Source organism: Leptonychotes weddellii, chromosome 2 (assembly GCF_054177405.1).
Source record: "Leptonychotes weddellii isolate Sample4059 chromosome 2, ASM5417740v2, whole genome shotgun sequence".
Classification (NCBI taxonomy): Eukaryota; Metazoa; Chordata; class Mammalia; order Carnivora; family Phocidae; genus Leptonychotes; species Leptonychotes weddellii.
In genome coordinates, this window is record NC_138370.1 from 167,850,955 (window position 1) to 167,864,967 (window position 14,013).

The 14,013-nt window shown below is 44.6% G+C and overlaps 1 protein-coding gene across 5 annotated transcripts in view; it reads left to right on the plus strand.

Moving 5' to 3' along the window:
• PROM1 (prominin 1) overlaps positions 1–14,013 on the plus strand; it is a 200,683-nt gene that overhangs the window by 5,103 nt on the left and 181,567 nt on the right. For 4 of the 5 annotated variants that reach the window (XM_081812572.1, XM_081812574.1, XM_081812571.1 and 1 more), the window contains exon 2: positions 2,246–2,705. In XM_081812572.1, coding sequence (XP_081668698.1) covers positions 2,486–2,705 — 220 coding nt within the window. In that variant the 5' untranslated portion in view covers positions 2,246–2,485. Of the gene's footprint in view, positions 1–2,245; positions 2,706–14,013 lie in introns of those variants that run through there. The other variant, XM_081812575.1, reaches the window with a different exon arrangement.

Below are 14,013 nucleotides of genomic sequence, written 5' to 3' on the forward strand. Positions count from 1 at the left end.
GTGTGTATGTGTGGTGTGTGTTAGTGTGTGTGGTGTGTATGGTGTGTGTATGTGTGGTGTGTGCTAGTGTGTGTGGTGTATGTGTGGTGTGTGTTTGTGTGGTGTATGTGTGGTGTGTGCTAGTGTGTGTGGTGTGTGTATGTGTGGTGTGTGTTAGTGTGTGTGGTGTGTGTATGTGTGGTGTGTGTTAGTGTGTGTGGTGTGTATGGTGTGTGTATGTGTGGTGTGTGTTAGTGTGTGTGGTGTGTATGTGTGGTGTGTGCTCGTGTGTGTGGTGTGTGTATGTGTGTGTGTGGTGTGGTGTATGTGTGCTGTGTGTTAGTGTGTGGTGTGTGTGTGGCAGTTGTCAGTGTGTGTGGTGTGCGTAATGTGCGTGTGCAAGCCTGCCTGCGGTCTCATGAGAGTCGTCCTAGCGCACCTGCATAACGCCCACACCCTCTCCTGTCAGCTCTCTCTTCTGCCCCGTGCGCCGCGGAGACCTCCAGAGCGTGGCCCCGGAACGCTGGCTGGCTCTGTTTCTTTCTCATTTGTCCTCTCTGGAGACTATTTGAAGATGGAGCAGAGCAGGCCCGTGTTTGAGTGTGCCCAGCGGTGACTTCTGACTAGAACCGGTGGAAGGCTAGAGCGCTCCGGAGCCCGAGCAGGGGGCTGCAGCAGCCATGCCTGGAAGGGGGACTGCCCTTTGGAAACGGTTACCAGGGTCCTGGTGTATCCGTGGGCGAGATGGAGAGCAGACAGGAAGCTGATACGGGGTTCACGAGGTTGGCACTGGGAGCGGTAAGGGCTCGGAGCAGCCCATGGTTAGATAAAGAGAGGGTTTAGGTCATTCTGTTGGGAGTTCTGTGCAGAAGTAACTGGGGTGGGACAGGGCTTGGAAGATGAGGCAGTATCCAGGAGATTAAATACGAATTCACATCTTCACTCAAACAGCTCACGCATTCGCACCTTTTGTCTGGAGCTTTCTTCCACTTAGTGGATCACGGCCCCTTGTGCAACGTGTTACTTTCTTGATGACCTTCCTTCTCCCATTTCACAGTGGTTTCAGGAGCACCCTGTCCTTACTTTGAAAGGTACTAAGTATGTATCTCATGTACAAAATAGAAGAGAATCAGGGTGTTCCTGACCCCAGAATGGAGTCCGAGCCGCGCACCCCACCTCCCCTCTGATGTTGTGTTCTGATACACCTCGTTCCACACAGTGGCACAAGCAAAGCAGTCATTTTGGCTTATTCAGTTTTATATTCAGTGGAACTTACTGAGCCCCGACTGTGTGCCCTACCTTGTGTTCAGTTCTGGGGCTCAAAACACAAGGGGACAGGGTCCACTTTGGAGACCCTCTCCGTCTCTTGCCCTCGCTAGACACTGGCTTGAAAGCTGCCTCTCGCATTCCTGACTCTTTCTCTCTCCCAGAAAGGGTGGTGGGGAATCTCCCTCTGCCCTATCTCTCAGCACTGGGACCCGTAATTCTCAGGTAGTGACTTGGGGGCGAAGGTTTCCATCAGGATTACCTGGTGAACGTGTTAGAAAGGTAGATTCCAGTGTGACCCAGCCTTAGAGAGCTTGGCTCCTGCCCTTGAGGCCTTCTAGTTTGGGTTGGGGGTGAGGTGGAGAGGGCGATGTCTGAAACAAGGTCAGTGAGCAAATAAGTAGAATAAAAAGCAGATAAGATATATTTCCAGAAGCAGGGACAGCAGCATCAGCTTGGAGAAAAAAATAGGCATCTAGTCTACGGCCTCTGGGTACCTGTGGGGAGCCCCAGAGAGAGGTCTCTGTAGCAACAGTGTTCTGGTGTCTTGTGTGGGCTCTGAAGGCAAACTCCCAGGTTTGAATTGTGACCCCACCATTAATCAACCCTAACCTGGGCACGTCCCCAGAAGTCCTCTTTGGGGCGGTTTCCTCATCTGTAAATGGGATAATGCCTTCAACAAGGTCCAGCCGGCCCAGCACGTACAGCAGCGTTGGGTACATAGCAAGTGCTCGCTAAGTGTCTGTTTCTCAGGCCGCACAGCCTTCTCTACACCATAGAGTGTTTCCGGAACCCATCAAGGTCTGCGTTCTGCGTCTGGCCCCTGGGGTCGGACCTTCTGGCTTTCGTGCCCCTGCAGCTCTAAGCAGGCTCTGCATTTGCCTCCCACCCAGCGGATTAGGCTGATGCGTGGGCTCTAAAGCTCTGCAGCCTTCTCTCCAGAAGCTCCTGGGGCAGGCGGGCTGCGTGCGAACTGAGCGCTGTCTTTCTCTCCCACCAGGGATGGTGCCTTGAGCCGCAGACCCGGACCCGGACCTGGACCCGGACCCGCAGAAGGCTCTCGGACGCCCTTCGCTGCATGCCAGCCCGGCCAGGAAAGGGAGTGGACTCCGCACACCCAGCGCTTGCTGCCGAGCCTCTTCTGCGCAGGAACGCACGCTCCTGCCTCGACCAAGGCTTCCAGAACCTCTGAGGCCGGAGGCCCCCAGCTCTACCTCATGCGTGGGGGACCCTGCTAGCCATGGCCCTCCTCCTAGGCTTCCTGCTGCTGCTGGAGTTGTGCTCGGATACCTCCGCCCTGGGGCCGCTGTCATCCACAAAGGGTTCTGATGTTTTGGAATTTGAATTGCCTGCCACGAACTATGAGACCAAGCACTCTTACAAAGCTGGGCCCATTGGCGTTCTCTTTAAAATGGTGCACGTCTTCCTCCGCGTGGTGCAGCCCAATGCTTTCCCCGAAGGTAAGTGCCCATTGCGGGGAAAAGATGGAGTTTGTCCCCAGACACACTCACCTGCGCACACGGGATATTGTTGGTTAATCAAGATACAGTAAATATGTTTTATATTCAGTATTTTATTTATATATTGTTTTTTTAAAGCCTAAGATTCAAAGTGATTGGAGTTTACAGGAGCAGAAAGTATTGAGACAGAAGTTAGGAACACTGGTGCCAGGTTGAATAGGTTGTCAAGGAATGTGATTATAAGAAGTGAAATCAAACGACGTTGCTATGCTGGTTTTCCAATTCTTGATCTTTTTTCCCCCTCCCTCTTTTTTTTTTTTTTTTTTTTCCTGGTGAGAGCAATGAATTACTCTCAAGTGCAAACCAAAGGTAAAAATTAGGGTAAAAATGCAAATTCTCTCAGGTGAGTTAATAATCACCTCTGGTGGCTAGGCCAGGACTTACAGATTGACCCCTCCTTGACCCACCACAAAGTACATTGCTGAGGACAAGGGCAGGCCTGACCCGCCGTGTTTACCTGGCTAACTCTTTGCTTCAGTTCTAAGAATTTAAGTGTAAGGAAAGGAGGGATGGCCCCTTGTGGGAACTCTGATGGCATGGTGCCTTACCCATGGTGAGTATTGCTACTGTTCGCCCTAATCCCTGTCCTGGGAAGTCTGCGGGTATGTGTTTTCAGGAAAGAGATTATGAAAATTTAAATGGTCTGTGGGAAGTATCTGCTATTAGGGTTTGGCAGTCTAAATTTTTATTGACTTCATGTTAGACCTATTCTAGGCTTGTTCTTTAAACTGTGAAGATTTGAATGCTCTTACTGATATACAAATGTATCAATTTACAATATACAAATGATATATACAAATTATAAAATTTGTACATATATATACAAATTTTAAATTTTACAATATACAATATACAAATTATCAAATACAAATACAAGTTATACAATATACAAATTATAAAATTTATAGTAATCCTTATCATCTTCTTTAGCTGGTCAGCTATTATTCATAAGAGGATTATGTGTCTGTGTGTGTGTGAGAGAGAGAGAGAGACAGAGACAGAGACAGAAAGAGAGGGAGAGAGAATGTATTTAGTGAGCTTTAATACTTGTTTATGTTATGGGCAGTTTATAGATTTTCATTATGATACATTTATATTGAAATTGTCTTACATTTTTTTGTCTCAGATTAAGCAGTCAAAAGTTTGAAGTGTAGTTCTCAATTTTTTGTTAATTTAAATTTCAATTCAATGAAACAAATCACTCTGAACCCTGTTGCTCTTGAAGAGAACCTGAACAAATACTACGTACTGTTTATGTCCCTGCTTGAAAGACTAAATTTGAAAATCCAAAAGATGGAAGTAGAAAATATTTCACTTATTAATGTTGGATACAAGTTCACTATTCTCAATAGATACCTCTTCCTTTATTTGTAGACTTGGTGTAAATATTATTGAATAATCAAATACCTACTAGTGTTTTTTTATTAGGTCTTAGTTTCTTTGTTTTTTTTTTTATGCAAAAGGAATAGAATTCAGTTGTATTATATGCATTTATAATGGCATCTTCAAAAAGATTGTAAAGCATCCATGTGTTATTAAGGCATATCATGTAATTAGTTAATCCTGTAATCTCTTCCCATATGTTGCTTTATTTTGCTCCCTCTAGGTTTCAGAGGAAGGCTTCCTCACACTTATTTTAGAAAGGAAAGCAATATTTTTAAAAGTTTGCATTCAAACGATCAGATCAAAGGCATCCTGCATCCAACACATTCTCAGGTTTTGAACTCCACCGCCATTATTAGTCTAGAAGGAGGTGTCTGAAGAATTTAAATCCTGCTGTAATCTGAGGGTGTTAGCACTGCTTGTCCCTTGACCTTCATCAATACTTACTACTTTGGAAAAAGAAATTCCCGAAGGTCTCAACAGCAGACCAGAGCAGAGTAGCACTACCCCTTGCAAAAAAAAAATCATTAGGTTGCTTAAAGAATATAATATTGAATTTCATAGGGGACATTGTGGAGTGTTGGTTTTTTCCCACCATCCCATTTTTTAAATTCTTTCATCCAGTTACTAGATCTCATAATGGTCTCAAAGTACCCTTAGGTGCTTTCCCACATAAAGGACATATACCAGACAGGGTTTTCCTGCTGGGACCATTGCGTTTCATGAGCTCCAGATCATAGGCAGACATCTTCATAATTGAAGATGCAAAAACAACAACAATGAGAGAGAGAGAGAGAAATGGAATCCTATTCATTAGCTTAACTAACTTAATACAGTAACCTAAACAGATGACTTCTGGACAAGTCCTCTATGAAGTAACAACTTCACAGAGGGAATGATCCCCAAGGTATATTCTTTCATTTGAAAGAGTAGAGTGTTTTGAGTGCAAAGTCCCAGTCCAGTGCAGGAGTGGAAGAGAAAGGGAGGACCCTCGAGCCTGGGCTCCCTTTTCTCATGCTATTTGACTGGGGAGTTTTCCACTTTATATCCTGTGTCTGAGCCAAACAGCATAACGCGTTTTGCATTTCATAAACACCTATCCCCCGTCTGAAGCTGCAAGAGGGATGCCGAGTCCCGGGCTTAGACACACTGAGAAGAGAGTGATGGCTTACATTCGGGAGGGGTCGCTTGTCTATTCATTCAACCTAGAAAGGGTGTTGATGGCAGGATGACCAGGGGGAGTTGAGGGAAGGGTGCTTCCGGCACAGGGAACCACGTGCCCAGAGAGTGGAGGAGACAGTGGTTCATAGTGGACCCATGAGATGGGTATTCATGGAATAAGTCTGCTAAGGGTCAGACCCTGACTGGCAGGCTGGAGAGTTTTATAGAGAGAAGGAAGCTGAGGCAACATGAGCAAAGTTTCATTCATTTCTTGAGAGCCCCTGCTTTTTGTGCTGTACCTGCTGGGAGCTGGGAGCCAGGGTGGAAGGGGAATTGGGTTTTGGGAAAAGAATCCGATAGCAGCTGGTAGGAAAGGTCATAGGGAGGTAGAGTCTTCTACAGTGGTCCAGAGGGAGGTAATAATGCACCTAACTTAGCACGAGGCAAAGGTGATGGGGGAAACAGAGGCAGGATCCATTTCATGGATTTCATTTCAAAGGATTTGGGTTCAAATCCTAGCTCTTGCCTATTACCTGCTGGGTGATTTTGGCCAAGTTAATTTTCAGAGCCTCTGCTCTCATAGATGTAATATGACAATAATCATAACGCACTCTGTAGCTTTTAGCTGTGAAGCTTAAATGAGATGACATATGTAAAGCCTATGTTTAAAACCATAAAACCATGTTTAAAACCTGAAAGGCACAGATAAAAATCCTCAGTAAAGGTAGCTGCTAGTTATATTATTATTTGAGAGGAAGAATTGACCAAATTGGACGCCAAGATTGGTGCCAGAAAGGGACATGGGAAAAAGAAGATGTCTCCAGGAGGGATCACTAAAATGTCCTTACTGCTGCTCCATCAGGAATATTCTCTATGGAGTTACCTTGTAAGAAGCCATTCCATTACTTTTGAAGTTCAGCAGGCTGTGTCTTCCTGCAAGCCCCACAGTCGCGGAACCAGGTCTAGAAGGCAGGGTTTGGGTGCAGTGCTAGTCCACTGCGTGGTCTTTACTCCTCCACTAAAACATCTACGTCTGACAGGCTCTCGTTCTTCTGTTTCTTTGTTCTTTGCCACTGTCCCCAGAATCTGCTGTAAGGCATTCTTTGCGAAGTGTTAGCTCATTCGAAGCCCCTGACAACTTTGGGAGATAAATGATGGTGGTAAATGGTCATCTTATTTCTATTTATTATACCCCCCTTTCCAGACTGGAAAGCTAAGTCAGAACAAGAGTACATGTTCAAGGCACATGGCTAGCCTGGGGCAGATTGAGAAACCTCTGTCTCCAATACTAGTTATTTCTCCTATATTCCACAGCTTACCTTGTGGCTCATTTCTTTCCCTTTTACTTTACCACAGTGCTTTAAAAAGGTCTGCAGGCTGCTATAAAAAATGGTAATTTCTGCACACTAAGAGTGTGTGTTGCAGAAGATTATCCCGTGTGGATGGTAAACAGTGCCTTTTCAATTTCATGTGTCTGTGATGAATTTGGTATAAATCATGACCCAGACCAGAGCTATTCTATTGGAGCAAGTGAAAAAAAGGCATCTTCTGCTTTTATTTTTATAGAAAGTCTCTAAAATTATTCTCTGCTCTGTTTTGGGTGTATTTTTAAATGAGATTTTTAGGCCGGTTGACCTGTTTCTAACAGCGTTCTGGGTTAATCTGATTTTGGCAGGTGCCAAAGCGGAGCTGGGTGAGCGGGAGGTGGGAGGAGGGAAGGGCGAAGCTTGTCCTCTGCCGAGTATGAGATCCGGGCAGGTTGTTGCAGTAAGTGCGAGTTCCCTCCGTTGCAGATAACAGAAACCTGTTAGCTAAGGTGTCAAAAAGGAGTTTATCATCATGCCTTCCGGTTACCTCGTGCTACCCAGCCACTGGGACTGGCGCTCACTCTGGGACCTCCTTGCCTCCCACCTTGGCTCCTCTCTGCACCCAATCCCTTTGCACCTCCGCCTTCCCATCCCCCCTCCCTCTGGGATCCTCCACTCCTGCCATCCTCGTGGCAGAGAACCAGGATGCCAGCATCGCAGAATTCAAGCCAACTTCCTGGAGAACGGTTGGGGGTTCTTCTCTTTAAGTCCCAAGCCCCAGTTCCAGTCCTGCCTGGGCCAGTCACCAACCACAGACCCACTGAGTAATGGTGGCCACAGTCACACCTCGTGGGCCTGACACTGGGAGTCGTCACTGTCTCCATGGCGCCACAGGTAGGGAGGTGCTTCCCAGGAAAGGGGATGGCTGGGCGGATAGCCCAGTAGGCATGTCTTTGCCAATGTCCGCTGGGAATCAGGATGTTTTATTATATCCAACACCTGTGTGTTCTTACTTAATTCAAACAAAGCCAGCATTGTCTCCTTTAGATCACAGCACTCATATTGGCAATGGGCCTGGCCATAGATAAGGTCACTGAGGGAAAGAACTAATATCTAGTGATCCTTCCTCCCAGGTGTCACTCACTGTGCTGGGCAGGGTTCAACTGTCATCACCTGTCATCCTAATTTATGTAAGAGCAAACAGCTATCATGTGCCTGCTTCCGGGATTTGAACAACTCAGTAACTCTGTGAGCTAGGTACTATTATTCTTATTTTACAGAAGAGGAAGTTGAGGTCCACAACAATTTGGGGTCGTGGTGGAGGCAGGGTTGGAATCCAGGCTTTATTTTCCAGGCTCATAGTTGCTGCTTGTATTTGCTCATCAGGAACTCAAGAGACTCGGGTACTGTCCCAAGGTCGCACACACTGATGGACAGGGGGTCAACTCAGGGTTTGACCCAGGGCCCACGACTTTGCCCCCAAATGCTGCACCATGTTGCCTCTATGGAGGAGATCTGCTGTACAGATTGCATTCATATGTCCCCAGTGACCTGTGAGCGTGGGGCGGGTTTGGGGGGGAGGTGACACGTCCCCAGACTGTAACAGGCACTGCTCTAATCCATCTCGCGTGTCTTCTGCTTCATAGAACAGCTTTTGCAGCTAAACGGAAAACCCAGTCCTATTGACCATATTCCCGTAACGTTGTCTACAAGGTCCTGCTGGAATGTGCTCCTGACTTTATGCGTGTAATCAACAGAGGCAGGCTATGCTTTTCTGGGACATGTGTGCCAAGCCCACAAAAAGACACAAGAAAAGCTCCCCACTCCTCTAGTCTCCAGCGGTGATGTCCCCAGATGTGACATTTGGAACAACAGCATCAACATCACCTGGAAGCTTATTAGAAATACAGATTCTTAGGTCCCACCCCATATCTACTAAATCAAAGTCTGTCTTTTAATTTAAAAAATATTTAAAATATTTTTATGTTGAAGCATAATATGCATACCGAAAAGTGCACCTACATCTACAACTTGATGACTTTTCACAAACTGCACACATCTGTGTAACCAGCCCCCAGATCAAGGAAAAGAACAAGCTCCCAGAAGAACCCTGTCTTCTTTCCTGCTCATTATCCCCCAACTCATCCCAAGGGTAACCCGTCTCCTGCCCTTCAATGGCATAGGTGAGTTACACCTGCTGGGACGCAGTACATACGCTTTGTTTTCTGCCCTCTTTTGCACAATATTTTATTTGTAGGAGTCACCCAGATTGTTGCATATGGCTGGAAATATTCATTTTTGCTGTTGCATACTCTTCTATCACATGAATATACTGTAATTTATTTATCTATCTCACTGGCTTGGCATTTGGGAGGTTTCCAGTTGGGGCCTATTTAGTCAGCTTGGGCGGCTGTCACAAAATACCACAGCCTGGGGGGCATAAACAGCGTTTTATTTCTCACCATGATGGAAGCTGGAAGTCCAAGATCAAGGTGCAGGAGATTTAGTGTCTGGCGAGAGTCGTTTTCTTGGTTTGAGCCTTCTCGCTGTATCTTCACGTGGAGGAGAGAGAGCCCGCATGCACATAGGTCTCTTCCTCTTCTTATAAAGTACTAACCCCATCATGAGGGCTCCACCTCCAGGCCTCATCTAAACCTAATTACCTCCCAAAGGCCTTCTGATGAGCTTTCATTTCCCATCACCCAAGCTTCAGTAACTTTCTTTTTTTTTTTTTTTTAAGATTTTATTTATTTATTCATGAGAGACAGAGAGAGAGAGAGAGGCAGAGAGAGAAGCAGGCTCCCAAGGAGCAGGGAGCCCGATGCGGGACTCGATCCCGGGACCCTGGGATCATGACCTGAGCCGAAGGCAGATGCTTAACCATCTGAGCCACCCAGGCGCCCGCTTCAGTAACTTTCAACTCATGATCAATTTTGTTTGGTTTCTACCTCTACCTGTCCCTCCTACTCATCTCCTTCATTCTGAAGCAAGTCTCAGTCTTTCTATCATATCATCTGTAAATATTTCAGTACCTATGCCTAAAAATAAAGATGCTGGATTTTACACTGTAGAAAGTCAACAATAGTTCTTCAATATAATAAAGTATCGAAGTGTTCGGATTTCTTGATTGTCTTGTAAATGTAATTTTTTAATACAGTTTGGCTGAATTGGGATCCAAATAATGTCCATGTATTGCAATAGGTTGATACGTCTCCTGTCTCTGTTTAATTTCTAGGATGCACCTCTAGGTCTTTTTCCTCCTTGCAATTTTTTTGCTGAAGAACCTAGTTATTTTCCCTGTATTATTTCTTATAGGCTGAACTTCACTGATTCCATTTTCATGGTGTTCTTAACATACTTGTCTGTCTTCTGCATTTCCTATAAAGATCAGATACAAGTTCATTCTGGGGACAAAGGCACTTTATAGGTGGTATTGTACATTTGCACCAGGATACGGATACTATCTGTCTGGTTGTCTCCCTTTTTGTGATGTTAGCAGCACTGATGATCACTGTCTAGTTGCATTCATTCATAACGGGTCCAGTCCTTTCCATGTTGTTTGCAAACATGCTTTCAGGTCTATTAAAAATCTTAGGGAACAAAATGGAATACTTTGCGTGTTCCGTAACAGCAAGTGTTCACTTAGTAGTATTTCATAGACATCTTTCCAGGTCTGTCCCTGTTAGGGTGTTGCCTGAACTAGAAAAGTTTTTTAAACAAGGAACTTGACACATTCATTCACCAACCTTTTGATGTAGAGCCAAGGCTGAAAACTTTTTTTTTAGCATGAGCTAATTGTTTGAAGTTTCATGATTAGTGTTTCTGATATGAAATAGCAGCCAAAATGTATCCTCTGTAATTTGGCTTCTTTGTTTTGATTTCTTTGAATTCAAAGAAAACACTTAAGAGTTCAGAGTTGTGTATTTTTAGTTTGCTTTTTCTTCCCAAAAACTTTTACAGTTGACTCACACGTGATTTCATCTAATTGGCTGGTCTTTATTAAGTCTTTATAGAATATTTCATTTTCTGTGCTCATTGTTTTTATGTGCATATTTCCTCAGTTTGTGTAATATTTAATTACACATTGAACTTATTATAAATAAAGAGACAGAAAGAAGTTTGGGAGCAAATTGAGTGTTTGTTTTTAATTTAATTTTATTTTTTTTAAGATTTTATTTACTTTATTTGAGAGAGAGAGAGAGCACAAGAGGGGGGAGCGGTAGAGGGAGAAGCAGACTCCCTGCCGAGCAGGGAGCCCGATGCGGGACTCGATCCCGGGACTCCAGGATCATGACCTGAGCCGAAGGCAGTTGCTTAACCAACTGAGCCACCCAGGCGCCCGCAAATTGAGTGTTTTGGGTTGAAGTTGACGTCCTAACCCCTGGTACCTCAGAATGTGACCTCATTTGGAGACAGGGTTGTTGCAGATGCCAGTAGTTAAGATGAGACCATACTGGAGTAGGGTGGACCCCTAACCCTGTTATAAACTTGAGTTTTCCCATGAAAGTAAAAAAGCAGTAGCCTCAGAGATAAAGTAATGTGTCCAAAATACTCGTGTCCTTATGAGGGGAAATTGGGAGACAGATATAGACACAGGGAGGATGCCAGGTGAAGACTGGCGGGATGTTTCCACAAGCCAAGGAACTGCCAGAAGCTAGGAGAGACCTTTGGAGGAAGCGTGGCCCTGTCCGCTCCTTGATCTTGGACCTCTGCCCCCAGAACTGCGAGACAATACATTCCTGTGTTTTAAGCCACTCCATTTGTGACGTCTGGTTGCCACAGGCTTAGCAAATGCATCCACCCAGTAAGCAGATATGTGACCTGGTGTTGCAGAGGGCCACGTGTGCCCGGCAGAGGCGGTCACTTCATGGTGCTCGACAGTGCACTACCATGTGTTCTGAGGTAAGGACCTGATGGCTGGGTGGTCTGGGCAGCTGGAAAGTGGGGGTTAGCTCCCCAGGTCTCAGTGTGCATTTATACATTTCTGATCTGCAGCACAGCATCATTTCATTCATGAAGATTCAACGAGATGTGCTGAAATGGGGGAAAAAAGGAGAAATTACTAGTATAAATGGGTCTCTCTGCCAGTCTACAACCACATGACGCAGTATTCGCTGGAAGGAGCTCCCGCCTCCATGAGCGCTTAAAAGAAAACCTGGCACTGCTTGTTGGAGGCCAGAGGTTTAAAGCATTTTCACAGGTCGTTCCTCTCTACCTGCTCTTTGTTCACTGCAGTCCCTGCGTGACGTGAGGCCCCAAGCCCCTTCAAGATCAGACACCTCGTTCCCTTGCCTCCTGGCAAAAGTCCTGTTGTTTCGGGCGCCTGGGTGGCTCAGTCGGTTAAGCGACTGCCTTCGGCTCAGGTCATGATCCTGGAGTCCCGGGATCGAGTCCCGCATTGGGCTCCCTGCTCAGCGGGGAGCCTGCTTCTCCCTCTGACCCTCCTCCCTCTCGTGCTCTCTGTCTCTCATTCTCTCTCACACAAATAAATAAATAAAATCTTTAAAAAAAAAAAAAAAAAGTCCTGTTGTTTCTTTAAAACCTTTCCCGTGTGATCCCTATTCTGGAAATCTGGAACCTCTCAACTCCTTATTTTGTCCGTACTCTTTCTATATCACCTGCACACTCCCACTGTTCCATGTTTAACACTGCCTCTTGATAGTTTGCAGTCCTAGATTATAAACTTATTGATGCCAGCAGTGCCTGGCACTCCAGAGATCCTTCGTAATCTCTTGCTTTTGGTTTGGTATTTTTGAACTTGAAAAAACATTCTACTTTTCCCTCCCTACCAAATTTCTTTATTTATTCACAAAAGTTGAGCACTTGCTATGTGTACTTTCTTGAAATACTGCTGTCATGATGATACCACTGAGCTATTATACAGTAAAACCCTCGGGGCTGTGTGTCTTTCTAGAGCATGTTGCTTTGCTTTATAATTTTCTTCTATAACTTCCCTTACAGTCAGCTTTGCAACTTTTTTCTTTTGTTCTTGTGTTGTCAGCTGTTAATGCAGCTCTGCTTTCTTGGAATCCTAATGCTTCACTTTACATACCTGAGTTGCAGTGGGTGGCTCCATTTTTACTGTAGAATTCAAAGTGCATGGACTTTATGATAGCTCTATGTATTTCGGACACTTATTACTTTATCTCTGAGGCTACTGCTTTTTTACTTTCATGGGAAAACTCAAGTTTATAATTTTTTAGCCAAAAGGATTCCCAAACTTAACAGTGATTAAATATCTGTGAAGAGCTTGAGAGCAAGGAACAGCTACGATGTGAGGAACATCATGTGTGATCCAGACTAAAGGTGACCAGAAGTCCTGGAGGTACCTGGACTGAGAAGGAATAAATATTGAATTAAATTCAAATCACCGCATGAGTCCAATTATATACATTGCTCTCGTGCCCAGTATTTATTAAAATAATTTAGAGCTAATTTTATTTTTAAATATAAAAGCAATATATACACATTAAAAGCAATAACAAGGTGCTTGGGTGGCTCAGTCGGTTAAGCATCTGCCTTCGGCTTGGGTCATGATCCTAGAGCCCCGGATGGAGCCCCACATCGGGCTCCCTGCTCAACAGGGAGTCTGCTTCTCCCTCTGCCCCTCACCCCCTTCATGTGCTTGCTCTCTCTTTCTCAAATAAATAAATAAAATATTTTTTTTTAAAAAGCAAATAACATTTAAAGGTCATGATTCTAACAAGTTTTGCATGTAGCTATTCATTCATTTCTTCATTCATTCATTCATTCAGTAGGTATTTGGTGAGTGCTTACCAAGTACCAGGCTGTGTTCTAGACTGTGAAAATAAACATCTACAGAATGTTTTACACACACACACATTTTTTTAAAGGAATTATTCAACATGCTCTTTGTCCCTTGCTTTTCAAACTTAATATATCTGATAGATTATTCTAGATATCCATTTCATTTCTCTTTAACTTCACAAAATGCAGGGAAGTACAGAGAAAAAAAAATTTATAAAACATTGGTAGTTTTCTCATGCTCCCAGAATAAATAAGTAGTCAGATTGTTTTGAATAAAAGATAGAAAACATAATTGACAAAATCGGAATCCCCTTTACATACCATCCCCATCCCCTTCCCCTCCTGCCTTCCCTCCTTTTCTTCTCCACAGACACTATTTCTTCTCAGGGCAGGTTTTTATGTACTCACTATACATATCCAAAAAATATTGTTTTGTGTGTGAGTCTTGTTTTGTGTCTGCTTGTTGTTGTTTTTAACTCGCTGTTAAGTTTTGGGTTTCTTTTTTTAAAGATTTCATTTATTTATTTGATAGAGCGAGACAGAGAGAGCAAGATAGAGAGGAGAGAGGCAGAGGGAGAGGGGAAGCAGGCTCCCCACTGAGCAGGGAACCCGACATAGGGCTTGATCCC